The sequence below is a fragment of the Aricia agestis genome, chromosome 10, assembly GCF_905147365.1.
Source record: "Aricia agestis chromosome 10, ilAriAges1.1, whole genome shotgun sequence".
NCBI classification, from domain to species: Eukaryota; Metazoa; Arthropoda; class Insecta; order Lepidoptera; family Lycaenidae; genus Aricia; species Aricia agestis.
In genome coordinates, this window is record NC_056415.1 from 3,270,948 (window position 1) to 3,298,939 (window position 27,992).

The 27,992-nt window shown below is 38.7% G+C and overlaps 1 protein-coding gene across 3 annotated transcripts; it reads right to left on the reverse strand.

Moving 5' to 3' along the window:
- Positions 1-587: 587 nt before the first annotated feature.
- Positions 588-27,920, reverse strand: LOC121730917 (5'-3' exoribonuclease 1). 3 transcript variants are annotated; one of them, XM_042120132.1, is made up of 34 exons: positions 27,596-27,920; positions 27,146-27,372; positions 27,010-27,062; positions 26,701-26,861; positions 25,996-26,160; positions 25,403-25,685; positions 25,077-25,237; positions 24,679-24,783; positions 23,886-23,946; positions 23,141-23,222; positions 20,250-20,442; positions 19,478-19,651; positions 19,048-19,159; positions 18,285-18,463; positions 17,435-17,607; positions 16,289-16,435; positions 15,887-15,954; positions 14,895-15,103; positions 14,380-14,515; positions 13,353-13,480; positions 12,762-12,943; positions 10,760-10,958; positions 9,635-9,864; positions 8,893-9,024; positions 8,327-8,396; positions 8,056-8,133; positions 7,724-7,782; positions 7,153-7,185; positions 6,921-7,014; positions 6,222-6,374; positions 5,964-6,131; positions 5,402-5,496; positions 2,426-2,528; positions 588-1,727 (listed from the first exon to the last, which is right to left on the reverse strand). In XM_042120132.1, the coding sequence occupies exons 1-34, from the start codon at positions 27,668-27,670 to the stop codon at positions 1,641-1,643; spliced, it is 4,575 nt and encodes a 1,524-aa protein (XP_041976066.1). In that variant the 5' UTR covers positions 27,671-27,920; the 3' UTR covers positions 588-1,640. The 3 variants fall into 3 exon arrangements, with proteins under 3 accessions (XP_041976066.1, XP_041976064.1, XP_041976065.1); XM_042120130.1 differs by having other exon boundaries at positions 5,964-6,374; XM_042120131.1 differs by lacking the exon at positions 7,153-7,185 and having other exon boundaries at positions 5,964-6,374.
- Positions 27,921-27,992: the final 72 nt, after the last annotated feature.

The window sequence follows — 27,992 nt, forward strand, 5'->3', positions numbered from 1 at the left end:
ACAGACAGACGGACGGACAGACCGAAACTATAAGGGTTCCTTGTTGACTACGGAACCCTAAAAATGAGCAAAATAAAATCAGAAATACATTCAAATGTTGTATTCATTCACATCACAAATAATTTGTTCAAGTCTTTAAAAATAAGGAATCTATTTTATATTATCTACTGTGTACTATATATTTATGTATTGTTTTTTTTAACATGAAGATTATTTTTGATAATTATTATTGTAATATAAGTACACAACAAGAAGAATTTTCCGCTAGATTTCACAATCAAATATTTTTATAATTTAGACACCAAAATCTCTAACACAATAATATTATTAACTTGTCAATCTTACAATTTCTTACATGCTAAGAACTTTTGTAAATATAATATTTACAAATAAAAAATATATTTGATATAAAAATATTTTAAAGTGTTTAATTAACTTACTGAATATATTAAGGAAACCAAATTAATACTTTTAAAGAAGAGTGAAAGAGTTAGGTACAGATAAGTTCATGGCCGAATTCCGGATAAGTCCATACCCAAATTTCTACATGCTCTGTGACCAAGTTATATGGTAACTTCATCAACACTTATTTTTAAGTTACTTGTAATAGATCTTAATAATAAAAATTATTATTTGACTTAATAGAAAACGTTTCAATAAAATTCCTTGTACTTACACAAAATTATTCTAAGAAGATACAATATTGTGCTGACTCTTATAATATTGTAAAGCAACTTATTATTATGCTTTTGTAGTCACGACTCACGAATAAAAAATCGAATTCATTGGAGTCGTATTTTATTGATTTAGCCTATAGGTCCTGATTTAAAATGTTTCTTATACTCTTTACACAAAAATTGAAGTTATTTAATATTATTATCCACTCCTTAAAAGTAATAAGACAAAACAAGACAACAAGAAGTCAAAAAATATACAAATATTGTATTCACATCATAACCTAAGAGCCAGCAACAGTCAGACTTTCGTATTTTTTAGAAGATAAAAGTTTTATCCCGAGGATAAGAAAAAAGTGCTTCATACTTTATCGAAGAGTATGTAGGTCAGGTAGACCTTTAGAACTGGATACCTCCTAAAGTAACCGCGACTGAAACTCCACAGTTTCTGGTCATTCTTACCTCTATTATAGGGGTAATATACAGGGAAACTTTCAGCTTTTATAAAATTACAAAAGTCTGGCTGTCGCGGGCGCTTGGGTTATCAATATTTTGTTCATTAAAATAGATTCATCACCTAATTGTACTTGTATATTAAATCTATGTTAGAATTTCACTAAATCTTAACACATAAGATGTTTTGATCTAACTACATGTAAATATATACAATTTTCATGTCATTAGTCCGAAGTAAGCCGTTATGCAATCGATGTTTTAGGAACTCAGTAGAACGCAATAGCGGCTAACTTTAGAGGGCTAGCAATACCATATTATGACAACAAAGTATTCGCAACGTTATCGAAAATAAATTTGTATTGGTCGTGTCATTATTTTTTTAATTCATTTCTTTTAGGTCCTTTTTTAACAAGGTCATTTTACGCCTATCATGATTTTCATACATAATATAAATCATTAAAGTTACTAATACGTCGTCGTGTGCTAAACCTCTAGACGCGTGAATATATTTTATTCTAATTGGAAGGGCAAGTTTGCCGCTATTCTCGGTTTCCTCTTCTTGGGCTTTTGGGAATTTCTCTGCTGTTGCGAATTCACCTAAAATAATTAAAATCTTATATATAAAATTCTCGTGCCACAATGTTAGGCCGCGTACTCCTCCGAAACGGCTATACTGATTTTAAGCAAATTTTATATGCATATTCAGTGGGTCTGAGAATCGGCTACTAGGTACTTATTATATTGATAAGTGCATTTGTTGAATAAATAATACTAAATTATTACAACTCGAGACTGACGGCGACCATTATTTGTGGGACGGGATAGCGATGGACGTTGCCATGGTAACATACTTATTTAGTCACTTCAATAAAATAATAAGAGTGAAATAAGTTTGATTTATATTAAGGCAAAGCAACGTCTGCTGGGACAGCTAGTAAATACATAGATTTAAGTCATTTCAAAAATGTTTTCAAGCAATACCTGAAATTTTATGCTAAATAATGAATTGGCACCATCACATAAATATGTTCGTGTTAGGCTTTTATTTGTTACAATAAACTATTTTGAATCAACCTTACCTCAGTCATAAAAAATCAAGGTAAAAATGTTATTGCTATTATTCAAATAAATCAATATGGTCTGAGCTTTAATACTAAATATCTGTTACATCTTAGCTAGTAGTATCATCACAGATTGAATCTGTGTGAGATATGCTTTGGATTTAAAATGTTACAGAGCAACTAAACCATTTTTATTTATGAAGGGGTAAAAATGAGCTTTATAAAGTCACTTACCGGCGGTGCAGTAGGTTGCAGTACAGTCGGTGCGGGCTGTATTGGCACGGGCGCCTTTACACCTTCTAGACCTTTCTGTATTGTAGGACCATTCTTCACCCTCCTGAAATGTCAATAAAATGTATTAATATAGGACCTTACTACGAATAAAAATCGGCCAAGTGCGAGTCGGAATCGCGCACGTAGGGTTCCGTGCCGTTATAGAGCGAAAGTAGGCAAAAATTGTGTTTTTTGTATTCCCATACAAAAAACACAATTTTGCCTACTTTCGCTCCTTTTAAATTTTATTATTAATTATAAAAGTACACATATAATTAAGGATTCTGTGAAATTTTCAACTGCCTGCCTGTTGTCACTATTGATATCTAGCAAAAAAGGCCAAAAAATCATGTTTGTTGTATGGGAGCCCCCTTAAATATTAATTTTATTTAGTTTTCCGTATTTGTTGCTATAGCGGCAACAGATATACACATTACACAATCTCTGAAAATTTCAGAACTCTAGCTATAACGGTTCTTGAGATACAACCTGGAGACAGACAGACTTGCATGTATTCGGGCCTCTTTTTGCATAAAGTATGCATGTATTCGGGTCACATTTTGTATAATTGGATCAAATTTTTGACAAAATTACTCTTCCTTAGTTTTTATTATTCGTAGGGATCTCAATAATAAAAGATCGAAAAATGTTTTACTTCAAAATGGTGTAACGAAACTAAGTGATAATAATTTAGGATGTGTTTGAGTCACCTATGTAGAGTTCGACACATACACACCCTAAAGTATTATCACTTAGTTTTGTTATACCTTGTATAGTGTTTTGATCTTGTTTGATAAGTTTGAAAAAGACAAAGACAAGACGTTGTATTATTTGTATACACACTGTGATTTTTTTTAGTAAGAAGAATGAAAATCTAAAGTATAATAATAATCTGCTTGAGTGGGTTATTAAGTCATATATAGTATTGCATAACAGGAAAATCCCTTTTCATACGAGTGTATTTATTGCTTACATACTTATTTATAATTAATTATAATTTTATAAACTAGATGATGCCCGCAACTACACTCTGTGTATAATATATGTATATGTCTCAGCCGACTGGTTTAAATAGCCGTTCAATCAAACAGCTAGCCCTTTGACTGAACAACCCCATTCAATCACACGTCTAGCTTTTATATTGAATATTTTAGTCGCTCAAAACGTTCAACACTACAGCTGATTCAAAAGCCGCCGTCTAATTGAAGTAGTTCAGCGCGCACCGCTGCGGCGTTAGGTGCGTTTATTTACAATATGGCGTCAACTAGCAGCTGTTTGTTGGTGTTTGTGGTTGTTTTTCGGAAAGAAAGTAGTTTTAATAAAAGTTACAAGTGTTATTAAAGAGACAAAAATTGTGGAGAGTTGCATATACGAGTGAATTAAAATTTCAACAAATATTCGAGGAGAAATTACGGGATTATGAAATGGATGGACGCAGCCTCCCCCGAAAGGGGTTCGGGGGGCTGTCCCCCCGTCAAAACAAAAACAAACACAATCCAGAAAGTCCAAAAGTGGGTTAGGTTAGGTTAGAACTTAGACCACAACACAGATGGAGCCGAGCGAGCGTAGCGAGCGTGCTGCGGCAGCAGCCGGCGACCGTCGTCAAAGTAAGGGGGGCTCGGGGGGCGCAGCCCCCCGCCAAAACAAAAACAAACCAGTTGGCTAAGCGTCGTCTAGCTGTAGTGTTGAACGTTGTAGTCAACAAGTCGGCTAAGCGACGTATAGCCGTGTGATTGAATGGCGTTGTTCAGTCAAAGGGCTAGCTGTTTGATTGAACGGCTATTTAAACCAGTCGGCTGCGACATACACACCATAAAGTTAATATACCTAGCGGAATAGAGAAACAAAGGCTCGAGCAAGAGAGATGTCACTATCAGTAAAGTCTTACGCAGTGGCGTGGTAAAAAGAGACGTGTGATACATGACAGCAGCACTCTTTTTTTCACGTCCAGTCGGCACGCGCCGCACGTTGACAATTTAATCTCATAGAATTCATGTTCAATCATGCTTGTGTAAGTGTATACGTACACATATTTTTCACACAGATGAAAATCAATTTCGGTTTCGTTTGACAGCTCGAGATTGTTGCTCTATTCCGCTAGGTACATTAATTTTATGTAATGCGCATAGAAATTTTCGTCACTGTTCGGCAATGATCGTTTTTCCCAAGCGTCGGAAAACAATGCCACAAAACCTTGTATTGCGCATGTTCAAATCATGTCATGCCATGGCAACGCCAACTGTTTACGACTTGACCGTAACTAAATATAAGTGACTCGTTAGTGGCGTTGCCATGGCATGACATGATTTAGATATGCGCAATAAAAGGTTTTGTGGCGCGTGCGCCAAAAATAGTGACAATTGACGGACCGGCGACAGCCACCGAGTACCGAGTACTTCTATTTCTTTCGAACAAGGTGCAAAATGCATTAGCATTGTTTGGGACTCTTACGTTTCATAGATTCGGGTGTTTCCGTGATTACGACAATTAGCGAAGATTTTCATGCGCATTATTAATTTGGGAGTACTGTACCAAATTTGACTTGAATAGTTTCAGCGTAAAGAGGTAACAAATAATTAACAGACAGACACACTTTCGGACTAAAAATATCAATGTGGATATCCTATGTACTCAATGAGGCTATAGAGTATAGATAATAGCAAAATGTCCTCGTGACGTCACGTATCAGTAGTTTTGCATTCAAAAGTACTTGTTTACATTATTGTAATGCTCAAGTAGGGTAAGTGTTTTGTTTCACCAACAATTAATACTCGACTTGAGTATTTGCAGATAAAAAAGTTAATGATAAATAAATAATAATAATCCATTATTATTCTCCTCCATAATATTTAAGTTTATATTTTTTCACTTCAATGGTGAAAACTTGATGAAATATTATAATTTTAAACATTATATGTAGTAACTAGTAAACAATACCTTCGGCTTGTCTGCACTTGTAGGGGTACGAACGGGTTCGTAATTTTCTCTGGCGCAGCGGCAGTGGGCTTTGGAGCTGGTGCAGCCGATTGACCCTGAGATTGAGAACAAATGTGATCTGACAAACTGACTTTACTGACTTAAATAATATATTTTTTGGCCTTGGTGAGATTCCATAGCTAATTACAATGCCTGGATGACATTATTTTATATAATTTCATTCTGTGATTAAAATATGATTTGATTGATTGAAGTTAGGAAATAATACGACTGGAATTAAAATAACTTTAAGAATAAAGATAAATCAATATCATACGTGTTTGCCGAAACGAGCTCTGAGCATTGAGTTTGAGATTAGAGTTAACGGCTATATATTTGCGGTGTTGAGTCGTCGGAATGGTATATATCGTAATATATGCCAAATCTGCGTTTCAACCACAACTCAAAACAAGACGGTTAGCGGCCAACAACTCATAATATAGACTCCCACTTCATCACGTTTTGCCAAAACATTGCTACCTATCAATATGGCATATCCATTATATTCTATGTATTTATTTACCTGATTAGCAACCCACGAAGGTGCGAGCGACACCGCACCAACGGCCGGCAAATGTTGCGGGAATCCCCTATTATTCTGATTTCTGCTCTCATTCCTATTCTCCTGGTTCCTCTGGTTCCTGGGTTCCTGGTTCCCGAACTGCTGGCTCCTGGGTTCCTGGTTCCCGAACTGCTGGCTCCTGAGTTCCTGGTTCCCGAATTGCTGGTTCCTAGGTTCTTGGTTCCCGAACTGCTGGTTCCTGGGTTCCTGGTTTCCGAACTGCTGGTTCCTGCTCCTGTTCTCCTGGTTCGCGGAGAACCCAAATTGGTTCCTCTGCTGGAAGGTCTGGAACTGAGGGAAGGGGATCTGCGAGGGTCCAGGCATTGTGAACGGCTGCCCGAAGGTCGGATACGGAGGTAGCGGCGGTTGGTTCTGGAAAAAAGTTCGTTAAGATAAGAAGGGGGACATAAAGGAGGAGATTCAAATTATCTTTTTTTTTCAGAAATATTATCTGGTCGCTGTTAAGCATTAGTGTCCTAACCCACAATTTTTTTTGTTTGTTAAATTTTGAATGCAGTCTTGTTATAAATTATCTAAAGAACATAACTCAATATGTAATTTTTATGTGAGTTAGTACACGAATGCTTAACAGCGTCCATCTATCATCTGTCATATTATTATGATAAAAATGGTGTGAAAATATAATTATTGCGCTGTGTGTACGATAATATGAAATAGTAGTGTAAAATATAAATATACATGCATAGATAAACCTTGTTTTTTTTTCACGCAGAGAAATGCATTAACGCATTCGACGCAGGGGATCACAGTCACATAAAAATTGACTTTAAATTCCTAGTAGTCAAAATTATTAAAACTGTTATGGGGTTGCGGATTTGTTAGCTACTATATTTTTGTGTTATTCATCAGGCGATGTGCATGTTATTTGCCTTTAAATATAATTCAATTACCACTTACATTAAAGTTGCTATTATTGGTCCATTCGTTGTTGTGTGCAGGCGGTGGTTTCTTGTAATGGTTCTCCTTACGCCAGTTCTGTTGGGGCGGGAACCTGAAAATAGTAATATTTCATATTTCTGACCTGGCTAGGCAGACAGGGACATAATATTTTGTAACCATAACGTATAAACATAGTGTGCATCTTTTTATTAGTAAGATGGCTGGTATACCTACTACAGTATAATCTTACCCAACAAATATATTCCAAAACGGATGAACAGTGCTGCATGAAAGTAAAAATATTGTGTAGCATGATAACTAAGTTGTTTTAAAATAATATAGCTAAGCTAAAATGTTATACCTAAGCCTAAACCATTTCAGTGCGTCTAGCATGCGCCTACAACGAAATATCTCACTCTCAAGTGTAGTTATATTGTCGACATCGACATAATGTCGAAATAATTTTTTGACATTATGTCGATAGATTTTGACGACAGATCTACACGAGAAAAAATTTATGTCATGTAGGGTTAATACAGATGAAGAGACAAACCATCAAACATCGAGAAAACATGTAGACAAAATTTTCTCGTTATGCGTATGCTAGGCGCACTGATTCCAAACTTATTTTGTCTACTGTCCACTTTGAGAACAAATTATGATTAGCACTCAATTCAATTGTTTCAATTTTAAATGCATCCAGATGAAATGAAATTACAAATACCCCCCAAGCCTCCTACACAAACGCCCCCTTTTTTTCTGGGTCCCACTAAGGGACGTTATCGCCCACTTTGGGAAAGGCTGGCCTAAACAATACTCACTTATCAGGTGAAGCTTGCCGCGTTGGCTCTTTGGCACGCCAATTTGATTGTTCTGTGGCCTGAAAAAACATTTTAAATGATAGACGTACTAGATGCTTCGAAAACATTTAAGGGCGTTCGATGCGTTAAGCATGTGTCCGTCGCGGGTGCCCGTAGCGGGCGCCCGCGCCGTGCGCTCGCTATAGTAATCGTGTGACGGCTGACTCGCTCAACGCAGCGCTGCTCTATGGGATGACATGAAACAAGCACGCCTCGCGGGTAGCCGCGCCGGGCGCACGCTTAACGCAGCGAACGCCCTTACACATTGTAAGTGAATAAAGATTTATACATGCCTTGTGATTTTGCTTGTTGTCTGTTTGACCATCTGCACTTATTTTCAATAGATTTTTAAGTAGATTAGTCGCTTGTTCCTAAAATAAAACACTCCATCAGTACAGGTAGGTACTTAACGTAAAATTTGTACGCATATTAGCGTATAAGTACGCAGTTTTTTATGCTGTCTTTTAAATCAAAAATTACAAAATAATAAATAAACAACATAATAATATATAAAAAATATGTCACCATTTTGTGAAATATCTAATATAAAAAGTGATCAATTACCGGCTTCGGTGGTTCACAAGTCGTTGCATTATTTCTATCAGCTGGCCTTGACAATATTTCTCTTGGCGGACTGCAAATGAGAGTCATTGTAAGTTGCAATGTTTTGTACACGGAATAAAGATTTATTGTTTTTTTTAACAACGGCTTGAATTTGACTTGCCTTTAAAATAATTTGAACAAAAAAACAACTAAAACTTTCCAACAAATAATAATCATCAAAATCGTTTCATAAACGAGGTTATCCGGACGTATAAAAAAAATTAACGTTCGAGTTAAGAAACATCTCCTTTTGAAGAGCCAGTCCACACGTCGCGTTGCGTCAGCGTTGCGTCGACGCAGCGCTGCCGCTGCATTGTTTTACATCAAATAACCAAGGTGTTCACACGGCGCGCTGCGTCGTCGCAACGCACATATTATGACGGACAGCAGCCCCCGAGACGAAGCGGGAGGGGGTGTGACGTTAAGACTGCTTCGTAATAGCGCTGCGATGACGCAGAACCCGTGTGGCCGGCTATGCGTCAAACGGCAGTTCTGCGTCGACGCAACCCGTGTGGACAGGCTCTAACCTGTAAGCAGCGAAGGCGGAGCGTGCGTCGGGTCGTGAGCGCAGCGGGTTGACGTTTGCGAACGCGGGCTGCGGCGCGGCGCGCGGCAAGCCCCGCCCCCACGTCACGTTGAGAAGCGAGCATCCGCTCAATCTGAAAACAATGTGAGTTACTTTCCAGTTTCCACTCATGTCTTAAAGACGTACAAAAATGTAGGGTCATCGTTATGTTAATAACTAGTAGTGTCATGAAATAAGGTGCGGTCACAATACCAAAGATATGTTACTATAGCTGGATGGGTGAGATATAATTAACATCAATTGGTCGCTGTTAAGCATAAAATACATGTCTATTAACCCACAAAAATTTGTTGAGATATGAATGCAGTTTTGATATATAGAACATAACTAAATTCATAACTCAATAAGTAATTTTTTGTGCGATGATACTGAAATACTTAAAAGCATCCAATTAATGTTAATTATATCTCACCCATCTACCTATAATTACATATATTTGGTATGGCGAGCGCACCTCAGCTCATGACACTTCCAGCTGTTAACACAATTTATAAAGATGCTCTATATCTTTTTTATATTTGAAGATATGAGTGGACGAACCAGGTAACTAATATTTTACTAAATATTAGCATTTACAAATATTTTTCTTTATAATTTGAACAAACCTTGTAACTTAGGTACTTCATCATCTGGCTAATATATTTATACATAGAATTCATATTATCTTTTGTTTTCAAGCCCACCTCAAATAAGCCGGCTCATCCGTCAATGGCTGGTCATCCAACATGACTTGATAACTGGGCGGGGCGTGAAGTTTATCCGCGAGTCGCACAGCCGCGGGGGCGGCGCCGCGGACCACGCCCACCACAGTACCCCTTGCGCCTTTATCCGCCCCTCGCACCACCACCACACGATCTAGGAGCGAGAAATCTGCCTCTGGGTCCGCCGGTGAGTCGCCTTCTTCTAGCTCCGCCTACATAAACGATTGAAAATAAAGATATAAAAAATATGCTTTGGTCACCAATGTTGATTCGTGTTTTATTATTATAGGGATGAGGTATTTTAAATGCCTACATGATTAGTAAGTTCTCACAAACACGACTAAGCTCTCAGTAGCTGCATTATATTGCAGGGGTGGCCAACCAAGCAAGTAGTAGATCGCGAGTAGTCCAGTCGATCGTGGCCAGGCGAAAAATATAAATAATTAGACCAGACTACCAGACCAATAAGCTAAACTATGCTGTTTCATTTAAGATTTCGAGAAGTATGAACTTGGTAAATCGCACAGGGTTTCGTTAGTAAACAGTAGGTCTAATAAAGTTGGGGCCACCCCTGACATACAGGGTGCAATTAAACCTTCCGGCCAAATTTTGATATATTGATCCTTGGTAAAAATATAAATACACGTATTTTTTCTTTTATAATCACTCAGTGTTAAAATGTTGAGAAATAGCTTCCGAAAGTTATCCTAAAAACACCACAATTAGGGAGATCGCAGACGGCACACTTTTTGTGTGATCGAGTCTGCGGCGCACATACAGTCGGCATGGCGCGGCCATGCAGATTGTATGTGCGCCGCAGACTCGATCACACAAAAAGTGTGCCGTCTGCGATCTCCCATAATGGACACGACGCGTCGCCCGCGCGTAACGTGCGCGCGCCTCCCCCCCTCGTCACCCCCGCTCATACTCATCGCCGCAAAGTGACCGTTCTGCAACGATTGTAAATGGGATAAAATATGTCATCTAAAAAAACACCCATTTTTTATGATCCTAATGATACCTAAGCCCTGGAAAAAATTTGGCAGGTAGGTTTAATTGCACCGTTTATTGTAATCCCCTATGCCGATTCGAAACAAAAACAGGTACCGTATACAGGAGGTTCCACTTGATATGCAGCGTGACATTGGTCTCGGCTCCCTTTAGCTCTTCCAACTGCTTCTTCACATCTTCTAGAACTACCCTCATCTCTTCTGGTTCTAGAACTTCGGAGCCGCACTCCCGTTTCGGCGCGCCAGCGTGCGCTTGCGCCTTTAACCACTTCGACACTTCTTGCGGTTTGTCTTGCCTAAAACAGAAATATTGTTGTGATATTTTTAGGCTTTTGTGCATAAATATTATTTGTTGGCTTTAATTGTTTGTTCTTTGGAGAGTAAGGTCCGTATTTTTGGTCATTACTTAAGATACGACCCGGTATCAAGACGCGGTTTGGCTCTGTACACAGAGCCTGAACCGTATCTTGAGACCGAGATGCATCTTGAGTACTGACCAAAAATACGGGCGTAAGTGACAGTGTTAAGATGAATACAAGATTTTTCACAAAGGAATTTAGTAGCAAACAAATCGAGATCTCTCAGTCGAGCTGAAGCTAACTGGTGTTACGGTACATGGTATACGGACACGTGGTGCCATCTAGCGACAAACCAGCGAAGCTTACCGAGGGAGCACAGGCAACATAAATCCCCTACTCAATACTAGATGGCCTGAGGTGCGCAAGTACATACTCGAACCTTCTAGAAAGGTCCAATGTTTGTTTACGTGTTTACCGTTTATTTGTTTGCGTGTTTACGTGTTTTAATTTAGACCTTATGACTGAGTCCATAAGGACTAAATTAAATTCAACTTACTGCACTTATCGTAAGGACGGCAGTTTTATTGTGGTACATGCCCGAACCTCCTAGAAAATTCCCACGGTTGTTTACTTGTTTACGTAAATCGGGAACTTTCTGGAATTCGCCTCGCCATACAAAAAGCCGCAGGCAGGCCCGGCGAATTCAGTTCAGTTCGAGCGATCTTCGAGGCGACAACAAGTGATCAATAGTGAGTGAACCAGTGAAACCTGCGTCTTGGCTACGACCTAGGACAGTGATAGTGCTTAGTGATTGGACCTAGTGATTAGTGTTTGGACTTAGTGCTAAGTGTTGTGACCTAGTGTTTAGTGCAGTGTTAATAAAGTCTTCAAGAGAGTCACCAGGTCTTTCTCTCCAAATCCTCGAACCCTGGCACGTAACACTATAGTAATTCCAAGATAGTGTGTCGTATATGTCCACCCGCCTGATGGTAGTTCTGTCTCACAATAATTAGTGTGGGATAGATCTAACATCAAGCGCAGTTAGTCAACCGAAGGATGGCGGTAAAACCATCAACGATAGGGTCAGTGAAGAAATCCATGGTCATCAATGGGCTGCAGCATTGATGGTTTGATTCATTGGCCCCCTGTCAGATTGCCAATCCGCGTGCTCCGCGTGGCAATTATGAGCAATTGCCTCTTATGAAACGCACGAGAAAAAGATGGCCCCTAGTTCCCGGTAGCGGTACTATTCCTGGCCACGGTAGCGGCCATGGTAACGGCACTGCGAGGGGTGCTAAGAATCTCCGGGCTACGGATCGCTACCACCAACTGGACCTGGCGACGTACAACGGACGACGATCTCCGCTTAGTTGCAGGCCCATGTTGGATGCGAGTAGCAGGAGATCGGTCATCTTGGCGTTCATTGAGAGAGGCCTATGTCCAGCAGTGAACGACTATAGGCTGATATGATGTGTCGTATATGTAAGCATAGTTCTTGCAATCTACGAGCGCGCGTAGCCTTTATTTGTAGTTGTAATTGTAAATAGACATTTTCGTTAGTATGCGTACCTGACGGAGCAGTCAGTCAGTCAGTCAGCGAGCGAACCATTTACGCGTGTATAGATATGGTCACTCACACAACTAAGGGCGCCGCGCGCTCGTAGACTGCAAGATCTGTCATCTGTACTACTTCTTTAAAGCGATTCAGAAGTTTGCCCTACCATATTATGTCTCGTATTTTCCCACGACTTACATGCTTTGCCATGCTCACGTGACCACGTGTAATATGACGTCACTTACCCCACTTGTCCGGGCCATATGTCACTTTCAAAGAACACGTCGTTCCCGCACGAGGACGCGAGCCGGTCGAACAGCGTGGGGTGCGCGCGAGCGTACGCCTGCAGCAGCGACACGCACCGCGACGAGTACAGCCACGCCCCCGTCACGTTGCAGCGCCGCGTGTAGCCGCAAACTTCCTGATTCTGAGACATTTTCGACGTTTAATCTATTGATTATAACTAGCTAAAAGCCGAGCATTGTGAGGGCTCGCGTCGTCACACCCTGATTAATGATAACACATTTACATATAAATAAAAATTACTATGTTAAAACACAAATCAATAGGCGTGATAGTTTTTCCGTAAAGTGTACCACGAAATGTTCAGGTAGTGTGGGATATACTAGGGCTCGCTACGCTCACCCTGATTATTATTGCAACTAATAAATAATGATTATAATTAACATATATAGGATAATAATTAACAGAGATACAGAGGGTATTGTAGCTTACAGAACATTTGAAATACGTCCTATTCTATAATCGCCTGTTTCAAAAGTACATAAACTCTTGTCATAAAACTTCAGAAACCGGGCATAAATCAAGCAACTTACCTTTTTATTGAACTTGAGATTGAGTCCCACATTGACCTTGTTCTGTGTCTCAGTGGGCAGATCGTTCCTCTCTCCTAACACCACGAACACGCAGCCCGTCAAACGAGACAACATCTGAGCCGTTATACCTGAAGTAAAAGTAACTATAATTGAATAAAAATCAAAGCAGATAATAATGAACACTAAATAGATTTTGCGTGCAACTTTGTTGCGCCGTAACGTCTTTTTTCTGGACTCAAAAGTCAAAATATCTTCACACTTCACACTCACAATAATTCATAAAAGACGCTTCAACCACTAAAACGTAACAGACAAACAATAGACTGTCGTTTATATAATATTATTAGAACTTTTAATTTTCAACCCTACTCGGAAACAACTAGCAACTAAAGTTTAGCTTTTAATTTTTAATCTTACTCGGAAACTGCTATAGTTTGTGCGTTCTAAGATAATATAGGTGACAGTTTTCATATTCCTTGCTACGGGTTTTTTTTACAAGAAAACAAAAAAAATCAAAATGTAATAAATTATATTCCATCTACAAAAACAAATGTTTCCTATAATTGTAAATGAATAAAAATGAAAAGATGCTAAATGCTAACTTATTAATAAAAATTATAAATATTAACTGTGAAATAATAATAATATACATTTATATCATAACAATCAAATATTTAGTTCAGTATTTGTGGGGGAGACTGGAGTCTCAAACTAAGCAGTGAAATAGGAGTATAAAATTATTGTTACGAAAACATTTGAAAAATGTCATATGCATGAAACGGAACTTATGTCAATAGAGATTGACTCTGTTGAATCGAAATCAAATCGATAAAAAAGGGCGGCCATCTTAAATCGCCGGCACCACTGAAATGTCAGTACGAAATCGATAATTTCGATTGCAATTCCTTTACGAAATGATTCGATATTTTTAAACTATCGATTAATTTTTGTTAGGTAACTTCTCTACTATTGTCAATTATAATGTGTCACGCATATCATCATAAAACGCACAAACTATAGTACGTACCGCACGCTGCGGCCGCGTGATTGGCCGTCTTGTAGGCGAGGGCAGAGTCGGCAGGGGGCGGGCGCGGCGCGGGCTCGGGACGCTCGCACACACGCACCGTCACACGCTTAGTGCGGATATTCTCCGTGCTTATCACCTGAACACATTTTTTTTTTAATTTATACGCTGTCTTTATCTGAAGTGCAGTAAAAGTGACTTTAGAGAAAAAGGCAGCAAACATTACTGTGTAAATATTTTATTGGTAAATTAAATATATTTTTTATAACATGCCAAAGTTCTCTTTGATGTTGCAGTACGCAACTTTTTGGTAAAAGAGGAGACGTGGTTTCACAAAATGAAGCTTTTACGGGAGAAAACGCTTCTACTAGTACTAGGTTATTTCACGAGTGTATTTTTTTTTATAAAATAAGGGGGCAAGCGAGGAAACTGGTCACCTGATGGAAGGCAACTACCGTTGCCCATGGACTATCGCAACATTAGAAGAGCTGCAGGTGCGTTGCCGGTATTATACATACCGTGGCTTTACATCCGTAGTAGTTGGACTTGGTGAGGAGGAAGCACGTGGATCCCGGGGGATACGCATCCGCGGGCGACGTGAAGCGGGGCGGGGGGCGGGGGGCCGCGCGTACCGTACGCACGACCGCCTGCACCGCGTACCCGCACGGCCGCGTGCTCCATTGCTCGCGTACCACCATACCGCCGTCGCTCAACACGTATTTGTACCCTGTGGTGCCGCAATGTATTACGAGGTGTTCAAAAAGTTAGTACTTTTACCTTTTTTTACATGGGGAAATGTTTTGCGCATACTCGGCGGGGGATCTGGACTCGGATTGGGGACAGCGGCCGGAGTATGTGGGACTCTCGGATCTACCCACTCCACTGACTTGATCGTGCCCCGTGCTCCCGCTTAGGCATAGTTCCCGGCACGATCCACCCACCGTAAGGCTGCGTTTCCACCAGAGATATGTTGCGAGGAATGTGTTTTTGGGAACCAATAGAATCGCTCGAAGCTTGCATGTACATTCCAGTGGTGCGTCAGGTTAATGTGACCGTGTTGTACTGTTATATGTTTTAAATTGTAATTTTCCATCTTTTTAGTAAAAGATGGCCCCGTGCGAGTTTCTTACGCCGGTTCTTCTCGCCGGGTTAGTTCCCGAACCGGTGGTAGGCACCGTAGTATCGACGTTCGGTAAAGTTTTTGTAAAAAAAATTACTCCGAATAAAAATATTTTTGATTTTTTGATTTTGATTTTGCTTCATTGACGTGACCTCGCTCAGCGCGGCAATGCTATTGGATCTTAAAAACACATTCCTCGCAACACATCTCTGGTGGAAACGCAGCCTTACTCAACCAACTAGTTGCTTTTACCTAGTGTTCAATCATCAATGTCAGATTTATTTCGACAAACACGAAAGAGATTACAAAATATTTTCTAAACTTTTTAGGATTAGAAAGAGAGGAAAGTACTACATAAGTGAGAAGAATATTTATTAACTCGAAGCTTACCAGTGAGCGTCGCAGCGTGAATTATAACATCAACTTGACCCAAGTCTATTCCTAGGCGACTCATGTTGCTGAAAAAAAATTATTAATAGGTTTTATTTTTTGTTTAGCACGTAGTCCATACTATTGATGTCATGTTGTATCAGAGAAATTGATGCATAGGCGGTCCTATATCTTTTTGTAGGTTAGGTTATGCTCAACCGACAGATTACTATTTACGATTAACATTGACATGACATTTTCCAATCAACTACGCCATCCATGAATCCATTTCTCGGAAATTACCTTTTTAAATTCGACATCATTATTGATCGTTAACAGCTATAGTTAATGAATCCTAAGAACAGTTCTGTGACTGATTTAACAACTGACAATCGTAATTTTAAACTATACGAATTTACTCACTGTTCTATAATAGTAGACCGCTCAGATATCCACTGTTTGTGCAGATTCCCAACATTTTGCTCTGTGGAGTATTGCAATCCGTCGACATTGTTGTTTTGTTTGTCGACGTGGTGTAGACGCATCTTCTCGTTCGAGACAGATAGTACTCTAGAAGCGTAAAATTGATTTGCTTGTATTGGTGATTCTAAAATACCAATCAAAATAAAATTAAACTTTAATTTTATTTTGATAAAATAAAATTAAACTTTACGCTATTTTGTATTTCAACATTTCTAGGAAGTTTAAGATGTATGAAAATTACACTGTAAATAATACATTTATTTAGGCGTGTTGAGATCATAAAATTAATATACATACCTAGCGGAATAGAGCAACAATCTCGAGCTGTCAAACGAAACCGAAATTGGTTTCATCTGTGTGTAAAAATATGTGTACGTATACACTTACACAAGCATGATTGAAGATGATTTCTATGAGATTAAATTGTCAACGTGCGGCACGTGCCGACTGGACGTCAAAAACAGAGTGCTGCTGTCATGTATCACACGTCTCTTTTTACGACGCAGTGTTACTGATAGTGACATCTCTCTTGCTCAGGCCTTTGTTTCTCTATTCCGCTAGGTATATTAACTTTATAGTTGAGAGTGAACAACAACACAACAACGACGTCACATCTTTATTTTTTAATTTATAAACGAATGTGCTATATCATAAAGACAAACACGCCATCACGCCTGATATAGGTAAGTAGTAGTTTACTGTGTAAACATTTTTACTAGTATGTTTTCATTAGAGGGTATAACTATCAGTGAGTTGATTCATAGGCAGATAGCGGACCTACTTATTTTGGTCGCGTTCTGTCAAACCCAGCCGACAGAGGATGACTTACATTGAGTTGACATAATGGTCCATCAACTGCCCATGAAATATGAATCAATTTCTACGATGGTACCCATCAAAGAAACTGATTTATAGTCAGTTGACGGACCTACGGCATTTGGTCGAATTGTGTCAATTCAATGTATGTTGTAATCTGTAGGCTGTAGGTAGGGGTTTGACATAACACGACCATAAAACTTAGGTCCGTCAATTGTCCATGAATCAATTTCTTCGATGGTGCATGCCAATTCTCCCGTTCCCACTCACTTGGCTCTGGTGAGATGTGGCCAGCTGACCCACACGACCTTCCCAAGGTACTCCTGAGCCACCTTCTCCAGCGAGGCGAAGGCCTGATCGGCCGGAGCCGCTATCTCGATGATCATGCTGTCGTTGCGCGATGGCTGGTCGAACACTTTCACCTTGCACTTCCTTATGCTGGACTGTAAATACAACATATGAAGTCCGGTCGCGCAACACGTAAAGTTTCGTACAATGCCACATTGCTACTTGTACCTTTTACTCGCACATATAACAAACATACACATCGATTAAGAGCCTATCCGCCCAGTGCGTTGCGTCGACGCAGCGTTATTACGAAGCAGTCTTAACGTCAACACCCCCTCCCGCTTCGTCTCGGGGGCTGCTGTCCGTCATGTGTGCGTTGCGACGACGCAGCGCACCGTGACCTTGGTTTTTTATATGACGTAAAACAACGCAACGGCAGCGCTGCGTCGATGCAACGCTGACGCAACGCGCCGTGATGGACAGGCTCAGGTTAAAGTATAAATTGTAAAAAAATAAAGAAACACTAGAACATATTTAAATGTTTTAAATGTGTTCAATGACTGTAAATTATGTTTATCTCAGTAAGCATTACCTATAGTTAAAGTTAAATCGAACATATATTATAATATGATAAATTTCATTACACACCTGTAGGCTTGGAAAGACTGTACAAGGACGTACTTTGTAGGACTGTACGAGTAGGTATTCGTAAAGTAATCAAAAATTATGACAGACAGACAGTCGTCAAACAGAGAGATTATTTATCAATTTACTTGTCCCTTTCACAGCATAGGAAAAAAATAAAAATATTTATTAATAGATTTATATTTACCGTATACTTCAAATGCCTCATGGTCGGAAACCCAGGGTACAGGAGCGAGGGGTCGGCGTTGGGTAGCAACCCGCAGATTAGCCTCTCCGGTGGAACTTCCAACTCCTTGCGCCATAGCAGCTTCTCGTGCGCGTGACACTGCGGCACGGTGGGGAAATAGTCCGGGGCTACCGCTGGACCTGGCGAGAAGATATACAGTGCGTTAGTATAAACACCATTATCCTTGAAACCATCAAATGAGCCCATCAAAATGAACAACTTTTTCTATGAGAACAATGCTGGGAACTAAAAAAAATGCCCATACGGATGCCCGGATCGGCAATTTGTATGGTTCCCAGCATTGTTCTCATAGAAAAAGTTGTTCATTTTGACGGGCTCATTTGATGGTTTCAAGGATAACGGTGTTTACACTAACATCTTGTATAGAATACAGATATACCAAATATACGGACTTGTAATCCATACCTGATACAATAAATGCGACATGCAAAAGTGTTCGTCTTTCTGTTACCTCTTCACGCCCAAAGCGCTGAACCGATTTTGCTAAAATTTGGTGTGGAGATACTTTGAGTCCCGGGAGAGTATAGAATGTACGGTTCCCGCGCGACAAACGAATTTTGGCGCAATAGAGTTGCGGGCGTCATTTTTACAGAGCCAAGGTAATATAATATACCTAACAAAAACACCGAACACAATATATAAGGATAATCCAGTAAAGTCATAGAGCTTACAACTTTGTAAATTGGCTCATCGCAATACTAACCTAGGTTGTCAGGTGTCCACTGGTATATGAGCATAGGTCCGTGAGAATTCCTCTTCAATTCCTCATCTGTTAGTCTCTGATAGCACGGCGTCATAGCTGATAGAAGATTAGCCTAAAATAAAAATATAGAAATTGGGCAGGGGGGGGGCAGGGGGGGGCAGCTGCCCCCCCCCAATCTATAAAAATTAAAAATTAAGAAAACGAATTTTTGCCATTTGTTAGCAATACAATATTTTTACAGCTAAAAATTATTAATTTTTTATTCTTTATGAAACCTAGCTTATGAAAAATCTGATTTGCCCCCCCCTGGCCCAGAACCTGGGTACGCCCATGATTATGTTGCTTTATCTATTCTTTAGCTACAAAAAGCTATGCTTAGCGTGCTGGTCTGTGAAATAGGCCAGGTTTTATGAATGTTACATTAACAAACCTCGTCAATAAAAGGTATCAGCACAACTGCCTCCCAATCGTTTTTCTTTCCATTGAGATCGGTCTCGAAATGGCACGGGTAGTAGTGGACTATGGGGGAGTCCTCGTCTGTCATCAAATCGTGGAAGGGTGTGGGCAGGAGATTCTTACTGGCCGCTGGTAGCACGGCTAGCAACTGTAATATATTTTAGTTCATAATTTAAATTATAACATTACATAAAATTTAATTAAATAAAACCCACCCCTCGGTGAAAGGTAGGAATTATCACTTTTTTCAGACAAACCCTAAAATTTTCAGTTTCCGTACGCGCCGCATCCCAGAATTTGTTCTATGAAATGACGTCACGAAATGCGGCACGTACGGTGCGGATGAATGTGTCCACAGTCCGCACCGTACGCGCCGCATTTCGTGACGTCAATTTATACAACAGATTCTAAAAAGCAGCGCGTGCGGGTACATTTCGTTTCGCTCCATCCGACGACCTGAAAACCTTCAAGAAAAGAGCGTACACACGTTAGTCAGCGCGCACGTCTCGACTTGATTACACCGGAGCGGTTGTGTCTTGATTTATTTCTGTGGTATTCCCTCTTAAAAGGCAGGCAACGCACCTGCATCTCTTCTGTTGTTGCGAGTGTCTATAGGCGTAGTTGCTTTCCATCAGGTGAAAAAAAACGCCTTTTCGCTGGATTTTCGCGGTTCGCAACGTCATTATAGCAAAAGCGTTAAGGACGCATTATAACAATAATTGCTCCCGCCTACTTAAAGTACTCACCTGCTCAAACGGCTTAAACGGTTCCCCCAACTCGAACTCAATCTTCAGATCCTTGAAGCCTTTGATATCGGATATATAGGGGGCGTAGTGGTGCGGATAGAACCAGCACCAACTCGCACAACCACGGTAGTAGTAGTGGAGGTTCCACTGTATAGCGCGGACGTAGCACGTCGCCTGGTCTGACAGGACCTCGCTGTGGGAGAATAGGATACATACATAAAGGTTTTTACTTTTTACACCAGCAGCCCTAGCATGGCCACAGTAGAAATGCGAAAGTATAGAAACACTGTGGAGATAAACTCAAGATACTGTTCTATACTTTCGCATTTCTACTGTGGCCATGCTAGGGCTGCTGAAGAACTGATTATATTTTATTATTATATTATATTATAGTTGTACCAACAAAGGAGTTGATTCCTAGGCAAATGGCGGACCTACGTATTTTGGTCGCGTTATGTCAAATCTATCCGACAGCTCACAGCTAACATTGAATTGACATAATCCAACCGAATGACGTAGCTCCGCCAACTGCCTATAAATAAATTTCCTCGAGTATACAATGTGATGATGTTGCCAGCAACAGCAACTTATGCGATGTTTACATTCAGGCCTGTTGGGCAGGGAAGTAATGGTCACAGCACACATATCAACTCGGAAAGGTATCGTCACCGTCATATCGCCTTTCGCCTCGCCGTCAACCAGGCGTTAATCAGGCGTCAACCAGGCGTCTAACCTAACGTATGCAATATAAAAGTTATAACCAAAGCGTATCAGTAGCGCCTGTACGTCAACTCGGCTACGGCTAGGTGACGCCTCGCTTACAGCTCGCCGACCGCTGTCCCCTTCCGAGTTCCGAGGCGAGGGGATTACGTTACGGTTCCGCTTAGTGTGCGTTGCAGTAGGGAGTTTCATACAAACAATATTGAACGGCTCGAGGCGATACGGTGCCGATCCCTTTCCGAGTTGATATGTGTGCTGTGATCTTAAGAATGTATATAGTCGCGCTGCCACTCGTCATGCCGCCGCCGCTGCCCGATGCGGCAAGTATGTAGAGGGCTGAGTGTAAACGCTCACTCGCGTCGTTACTACTACAGAAGTATTCAGGGCTATTATGCCGGCAGCGCGAGTAGCAGCGACAGTGGGCAGTGGCTGAATGTAAACGGTACATTGGGAAATTCTTATTGAAAGTTTTAAAAACACGAGTGCACCAGCATACGTAGCATGGTCACCATATAAACGATTTCTTTCTACGGAAGAATAGACAAAGTGACAGTTAGACAAGACAAAGTGACAGTTAGACAAGACAAAGTGACAGTTAGACAATGGAAATCCGCCATTTTGTCGATAAGATCTGTCAGCATGTCGATTCTTTCCCATGTCTACTGGTTTTATGCTAGCCCTGCTGGTAGCGATAATGAAATAACAAAAACTCTTAATCGTTCAGCTGTTTTAACGTGAAGAGCTTATAGACAGAAAAATTGTCAGAAAGAAAGCGACGTTTTTCTACGCTCGTTTGTATCGATACGAACGCAAGTTGAACGCTCAGCAAACGCAAGGAAGCCTAAAATTTTAAACTGTATATGAGCCAAAGCACGATGAAAACGCGCAGAAGACGAGCGCATCAGAAACGCGCGTCATCAGCGTGCAAAAATACGTCGTGGGGAGGGGCCCTAAGTGTGGATACTTATCTATCTAAATAATAAATATCCATACTAATATTATAAATGCGAAAGTGTCTCAATCTGTTAAGCACAGAACCGATTTTAATGAAATTTGGTGTAGAGATAGTTTAAGGCCTGGGAAAGTACATGGGATTAGGGAATTCAATCTCGTTCTCGCGAGATCTCGTTCTGGCGAGATCTCGGCCTTTTTTAGCGAGATTGAACTCGGACGAAAAAAAGGCGAGATCTCGCGAGTTTGACGAGATTGCACTTGAGCATAAAAACGTCTTATTTGAAGCGCGGACTGACACGGACGGAGTTGCGATCACGGAAACAAAACAAAGAGGAGCTGGCCTAAGCAACTGTACACTGTGATTTTCAACTAGGTCCTGAATTTTGACCTCTCGTTGCTTTGTTAGTTATAAAAGAACTGTTTTATTAGTAAAAGATTTGTGTTTGATAATGTGCGCTTTTATAATTCTGGACGTCACGTTATCGTGTACGCCGGCTTCTACGATAAAACGTTGGGTGCGTTAAATGCCCTTTTGAAGTGTAGACGTCGTGATGTCCTCTAACGCGCACGTTAAAAAGTTATCGTCGACGGAAATTTAAAAGCATCTTCATATACCTAATAGTTCCATACATTTTACTTCCCTATCTTATCGTTTTACCGCGGACGTCCACTATGTTACCGCCACGTCCACATGCAAATAATTATAAAAGCGCACATTAGAAGAGAAGACTGGTTGTTTCTTTCATTTGTTATTAATTGATAGATAGTAGATACGTACGTCAAAGTTTACTACTTAAAAAGTTATAGACAGATACGACAAACAATGTTTGATGCATAAAATTCTATTGAAACATTCGTGAAAATGAATGTTAATCTTATAATACTTATAATATTAATTACTTTTTTCGTAATTTATTTAAATATTGTGATCATTTGCAAAAAAACCCACCAAACTGCTAATCTCGCGAGATCTCGCGGTATTGTATACATAAACTCGCGGGATCTCGCTTGAGCTCCAATCTCGCGAGATTTGCATTCCCTACATGGGATACTTTTTATCCCGGAAAAACGTACGATTTAAACGCGATAAACGAATGGCGCAACGGAGTTGCGGGCATCATCTAGTAAAATAATAAATACTGTATTACTATTTTACTTCTAAAAGATCCTTGATAACAATTTATTCCGTTTTTAATTTTATTAGTATTACTACTTACTCAGTCACTTTTGAGTAGTCCAATTTATTCATGTAGTAGTCTTTCTTGTGTAGAATAAACTCCATTTGCATGTTCGCTTCCTCTGTAACATTGTTTATTTTTTTATAGGAATAATAATAACAATAATCAATATAAAAAGATTTAATTACTTATTAGGCTTACTAAGGCCCCTAGACGAGCAATTTTATTGTGCAATATCACGTATTGCGTAATATTATTGACGGTCTAGGGTTGATATTGAACATCGTGCGCCTTTAATCTAATTGTGAAATAAACTGTTCAATAAAATTTAAACATGATATTGCACAATACAATTGATTGTCTAAGGCCCGATTCTACCAAACTTGAAGTTACACGAGTATAACTATCATGAGAATAATTTTACTCCTTTAATTTACTCTAGGGTATTATCGTTTGCATTTTACCAAGTTACTCAAAGAGTATGAAATAAAATGTCAATTATAGTTCACAATGACACCGACCGTGACAGTTGAACCCTGTTGTGCTCTATCACATATAAATACCTAGCTCGTGTAAATATTTACTCCCGTGTACCTCATTCTTGGATTAGAAGTTTGAAAAACGCAAAACCAGCTTACTCTTAGATTAGGAGACAGTTATACTCGAGTAAAATTTTACTCCAGCTTGGTTGAATCCTATATTAAGGCTATATAATAAGGGCTGCTTTATTTTGGCCAACATTGATAGGCCGTATTAGACAGTCTTAACATTTTCTTATAATTACCATCGCTACTGTCAATATCTTCATATTCGTCATCATCATCGTCTTCTACATTTTCCATGAACTGCAAAAAGCACATTTTCGGTTTAAATCATGAAAATTTGACAACACATCGGCAGATATTTTTACTGATTTTTACGGCAAATTCTCATACGACTTAAAAAGCAACCTTATTGCCTATAAGGTTGTTTTTGAATTTGAAATTAACTAATTAACATACTTAGGTGTTTTAACCTAGTGAAAAACAATAGCCGCATCTCGTAGACATGTGCATTACATAATATGAAGCTCTTTTGGTGTTGCATGCATGCATGCATGTAGTGTTCCTCGTTCTTAAAATCTAACTGTGGGTGCCGCCACAAGATTAATAATTATATTATATATCAAGTTTGGCTCTAATATATAATATATAATTATATATAATAGTTTTTTCTATTATTTCTCATCCCCCTAATGGTGTTAGGGCTTGTTGTTATCTAATAAAACTTATTGCAACATAAAATTCCAATTTACATTGTCATCGTGGGTATCGCAGACACAATAGATTTTCAATTGTTGGGTTAATAGTAACAATACATTAAAAGTTCTTACACATACAATTCTAATAAATAATTCTAGCTAAAGAAACTAAAAATTAACAATTCAATTAACCCATCAATACTAATAAAACACTATTTTTCGTGCACTTTTTCCACTATATTCAGAAATAATTATAAATTTTAACAAATTACACGACCGGTTTCGAAATAAATCATCTTCACACCTGAAGTGTTATAACATATTAGATAATAGTTACCATTTCCTGTGTGGCGTTGATAAGCGCCTGCAGCTCATCATCCGGTTTGTTCGCTTTTATATCATCAATGTTCACATTAAATGTATCGTCATTGTTTGGTTTATACTGAAAAAAAAGTTTGTCTTAACAAGGTGTATAATTTACATCTTTTTTTATTAAACCATATCAAAATCACACAAGTACAATATGGCGTTAGCTTTGAAAATGGGATTTATTTTTATGTTACGTTATTAAAAAAACAAAGTTTAGTTTGTTTATACGTCCATTTCAATATTATAAATACGGACTTAATGCGGAGTCCCACAGGGGTTAACAAAGTTTTTATAGAACTTGCGGTTTCCGCGCAATAAAAAAGTTGCGGGCAAAATATTTTAATAAAGCATGATTTTTATTATTACCTCTTTCCTTTCATTAGCGTTAGGTCGCCTTCCAGTTTTTCCCTCAAAATATTTGAGATCAGCGTAAATATCGCTAAACTTCTCCATATCAATTTTTGCTAGCTCCTGCATAAATGCTTCGAATCTTGCTAAATTAAGGATACCCGCTTCGTTTATATAACCTGAAATAAAATATAAAACAACATGTTTATTGTTTATATCTCAATATGACTAAAAACTTGCTAGAGTTACATTTGAAATAACGATTTATTACAATAATATATAAACAACTTATGTTACTTATGTATTGTAAATTTTTAACAATGAGTTTAAAAAAGTTAAATTACCTTCTAAAGTAGGCAGTACTTTTATATACGTTCTATATAAATGCGGCAACATATCATTGCTGATGTGCATATTGGGTAGGTTGGGAATAAAATCGTTCCCCACCAGAAAACCCATCAGCACCCAGTCATCCAAAATCTTCTCAATGTCAAACTTAAATGGTAACTTATCTTTGAGTTCAATGAACTCTTGTTCTAGATATTCCTTCAACAGAGGTAAATGTAGAAGATAAAAATTGGTCTCTTCCGGTGTTGCCGCTCTTTTCGTGTTTTTACCGAATTTTACCTAAAAAATTATAGTATGGATCAGTAAATAGGACGAAACAGCACAAAAAAATAATGAAATATATAGTGTGACAGAATATATAGTGTATAATGTATTCAGCGTGCAAGTATCGAGGTCTTCTAAATAATTTCAATAGTACGGGCTCATTTGTGTCTCCAGCCACTTCTTAGCTGATCCCTCACAGCTAGTTGACAGAATGTATAGAAGTTGGGTTCTACTTAATTAGATACTAGACCTCTAGAATTAACTATTTTTTTTAAATCTTGTATCATTATATCACGAAACAATTTTTGATTAAATTTCACTTTACCTCTTCTCTCAGTAGTGCAAAGTGAGGTTCATGGGTGCACACACCCAACATTATGAGATCAGCGTCCAGACCGTACAGGCAGTGTCTGGTGTTGGGATCATAGTCCGGTTGGGTCCGAGCCCAACGGATATAATCCATAATTTTATGCTCTCCTTCTCCCGGAGTCTACAGGATATTAAAAATAAACATTAATTTATCAAGCCCCATACGGTCATCGGTGACCGAGACATAATAGAAATTCTGTTGTGTCTTGTTTTTCCACGATCGACGGGTTAATAGTTATTATTGACAAAGACAATTAAAACAGGATGAAATAAGCTTTATCTTATATAATATTAGAATAATCATTTTATTAAAATAGTTAGGTTCCCTTGTTTTTGTTTGTTTAATAAGTACTAACTAATAAGTTCTTCTTCATCTTTTAAAATATGGCTCCTTGGTGAATTGCCAATGTCAGAGTGCATTGACAAAATATACTCTAACTATAAAGTTCGCAACATAAGTTGATTTTGATTATTATTAGCAAAGTTATAAACAATATCAATAAAAAATTGGTAAACATAATATTACAATACAAATAATTGATTGTATAAGATTGCATATTTTTAGCTTTAAAATGTTTCTGAATTTTTTTTTTTGCGATTAGTCAAGAACTTTAACAAAAGGAATTTATAAGGCACATTCACATATTAAAGAGTAGCATACCTCATGTCCAGACAAAATCACTTTGACTTTAGACCACAGTGGGTCTTGGGAGATCTTCTGCTTGATAAAATACTTGAGCTGCTCATGAAGACGAGCCATGAACACAGTGCCGGGAGTGATACAGTTACTGTCAAATCTCTTCTCTGCTGGCAACACTTCGCCTGTAGAAAGAAGCAAGTAAATCTTTGCCAGTGATTTTATTTACATAATTAAAATTAAAATAAAACTTTAATATTTAAGCATCATTCTTAAAAAGATTATTGCATGTTTAAGGAAAGAAAAGTGTAATTTATATATTTTTTTAAGTACCTTTAGCTTTGGCTAACTCCTCTAATCTCTCAGCCTCTTTTGCAGATCTAAATCTATAAAATAAAGAAATAAACATAGAGTTAGTGTGTAAATGTTGTAGGATAAGTGTATCATTTGTTGGTCAATATTTCCTTACCTCCTTCCTCTCTGTTGATTCATCTTAGCTCTAGGTGCCACACCATCAATGGCCATGAAAAACAACTTTTTTGGCTTGATGATTTGAAACAATATATCTAAATAGTGAAATATATCTTGAAATATCTTCTCCTCTGTGATACGGAAGTGAGGATCAGAGTCGTCAGGGTGGGAGCAATTGTGAATTATACCATTCATATCTAAATACATGTTGTCAAATTCTGGTATCTGAAATATATAATGTTATATTGTGCAATTTCCTTTATATGTAAATAATATTACATTTAGTATAGTAACAAGTAAGTAGGTACATAGGATCAATGAGAAATTTACATACTAAGTGCTTGTGGTTGTATTGAACGCATTAAAATTAGGCTCCGATACAACAGCACTTTTAGAATAAGGACCCAAGTAGTATAATAAAACAAACAACTGCTGCTGCAAAATGTACCTGATGTTGCTTCACAAGCTCGTTGAGACATGGATATCTTTCACTTGTGTAACGAAAGAACTTTGGAACTCCCATTGTGAGTTATTACTCCTTGATTCTTCACACGCTTGAAACAAAATATTTTTCAAAATTTGTTTTGTAACCTAAAGCAAAACGGTCTAGGCCCCAAGAATGGGTACAGGTCTCACAAGATTATTAAAACAAATTATTGTAAAGTGATATTTAAGAAAAACACAAATCGTGTTATCTCACAGTTGAAACAACAAATTCGTGTTGATATATTTTTTCCTACTTTTTCATAAAAATGGACAAAGTGTAAACGGTGCTGACATATTTTTATAAATATCTGTCAACGTCAAACGTCGGTCAAGTGCAATGAATAAGGAAACAGATGGAG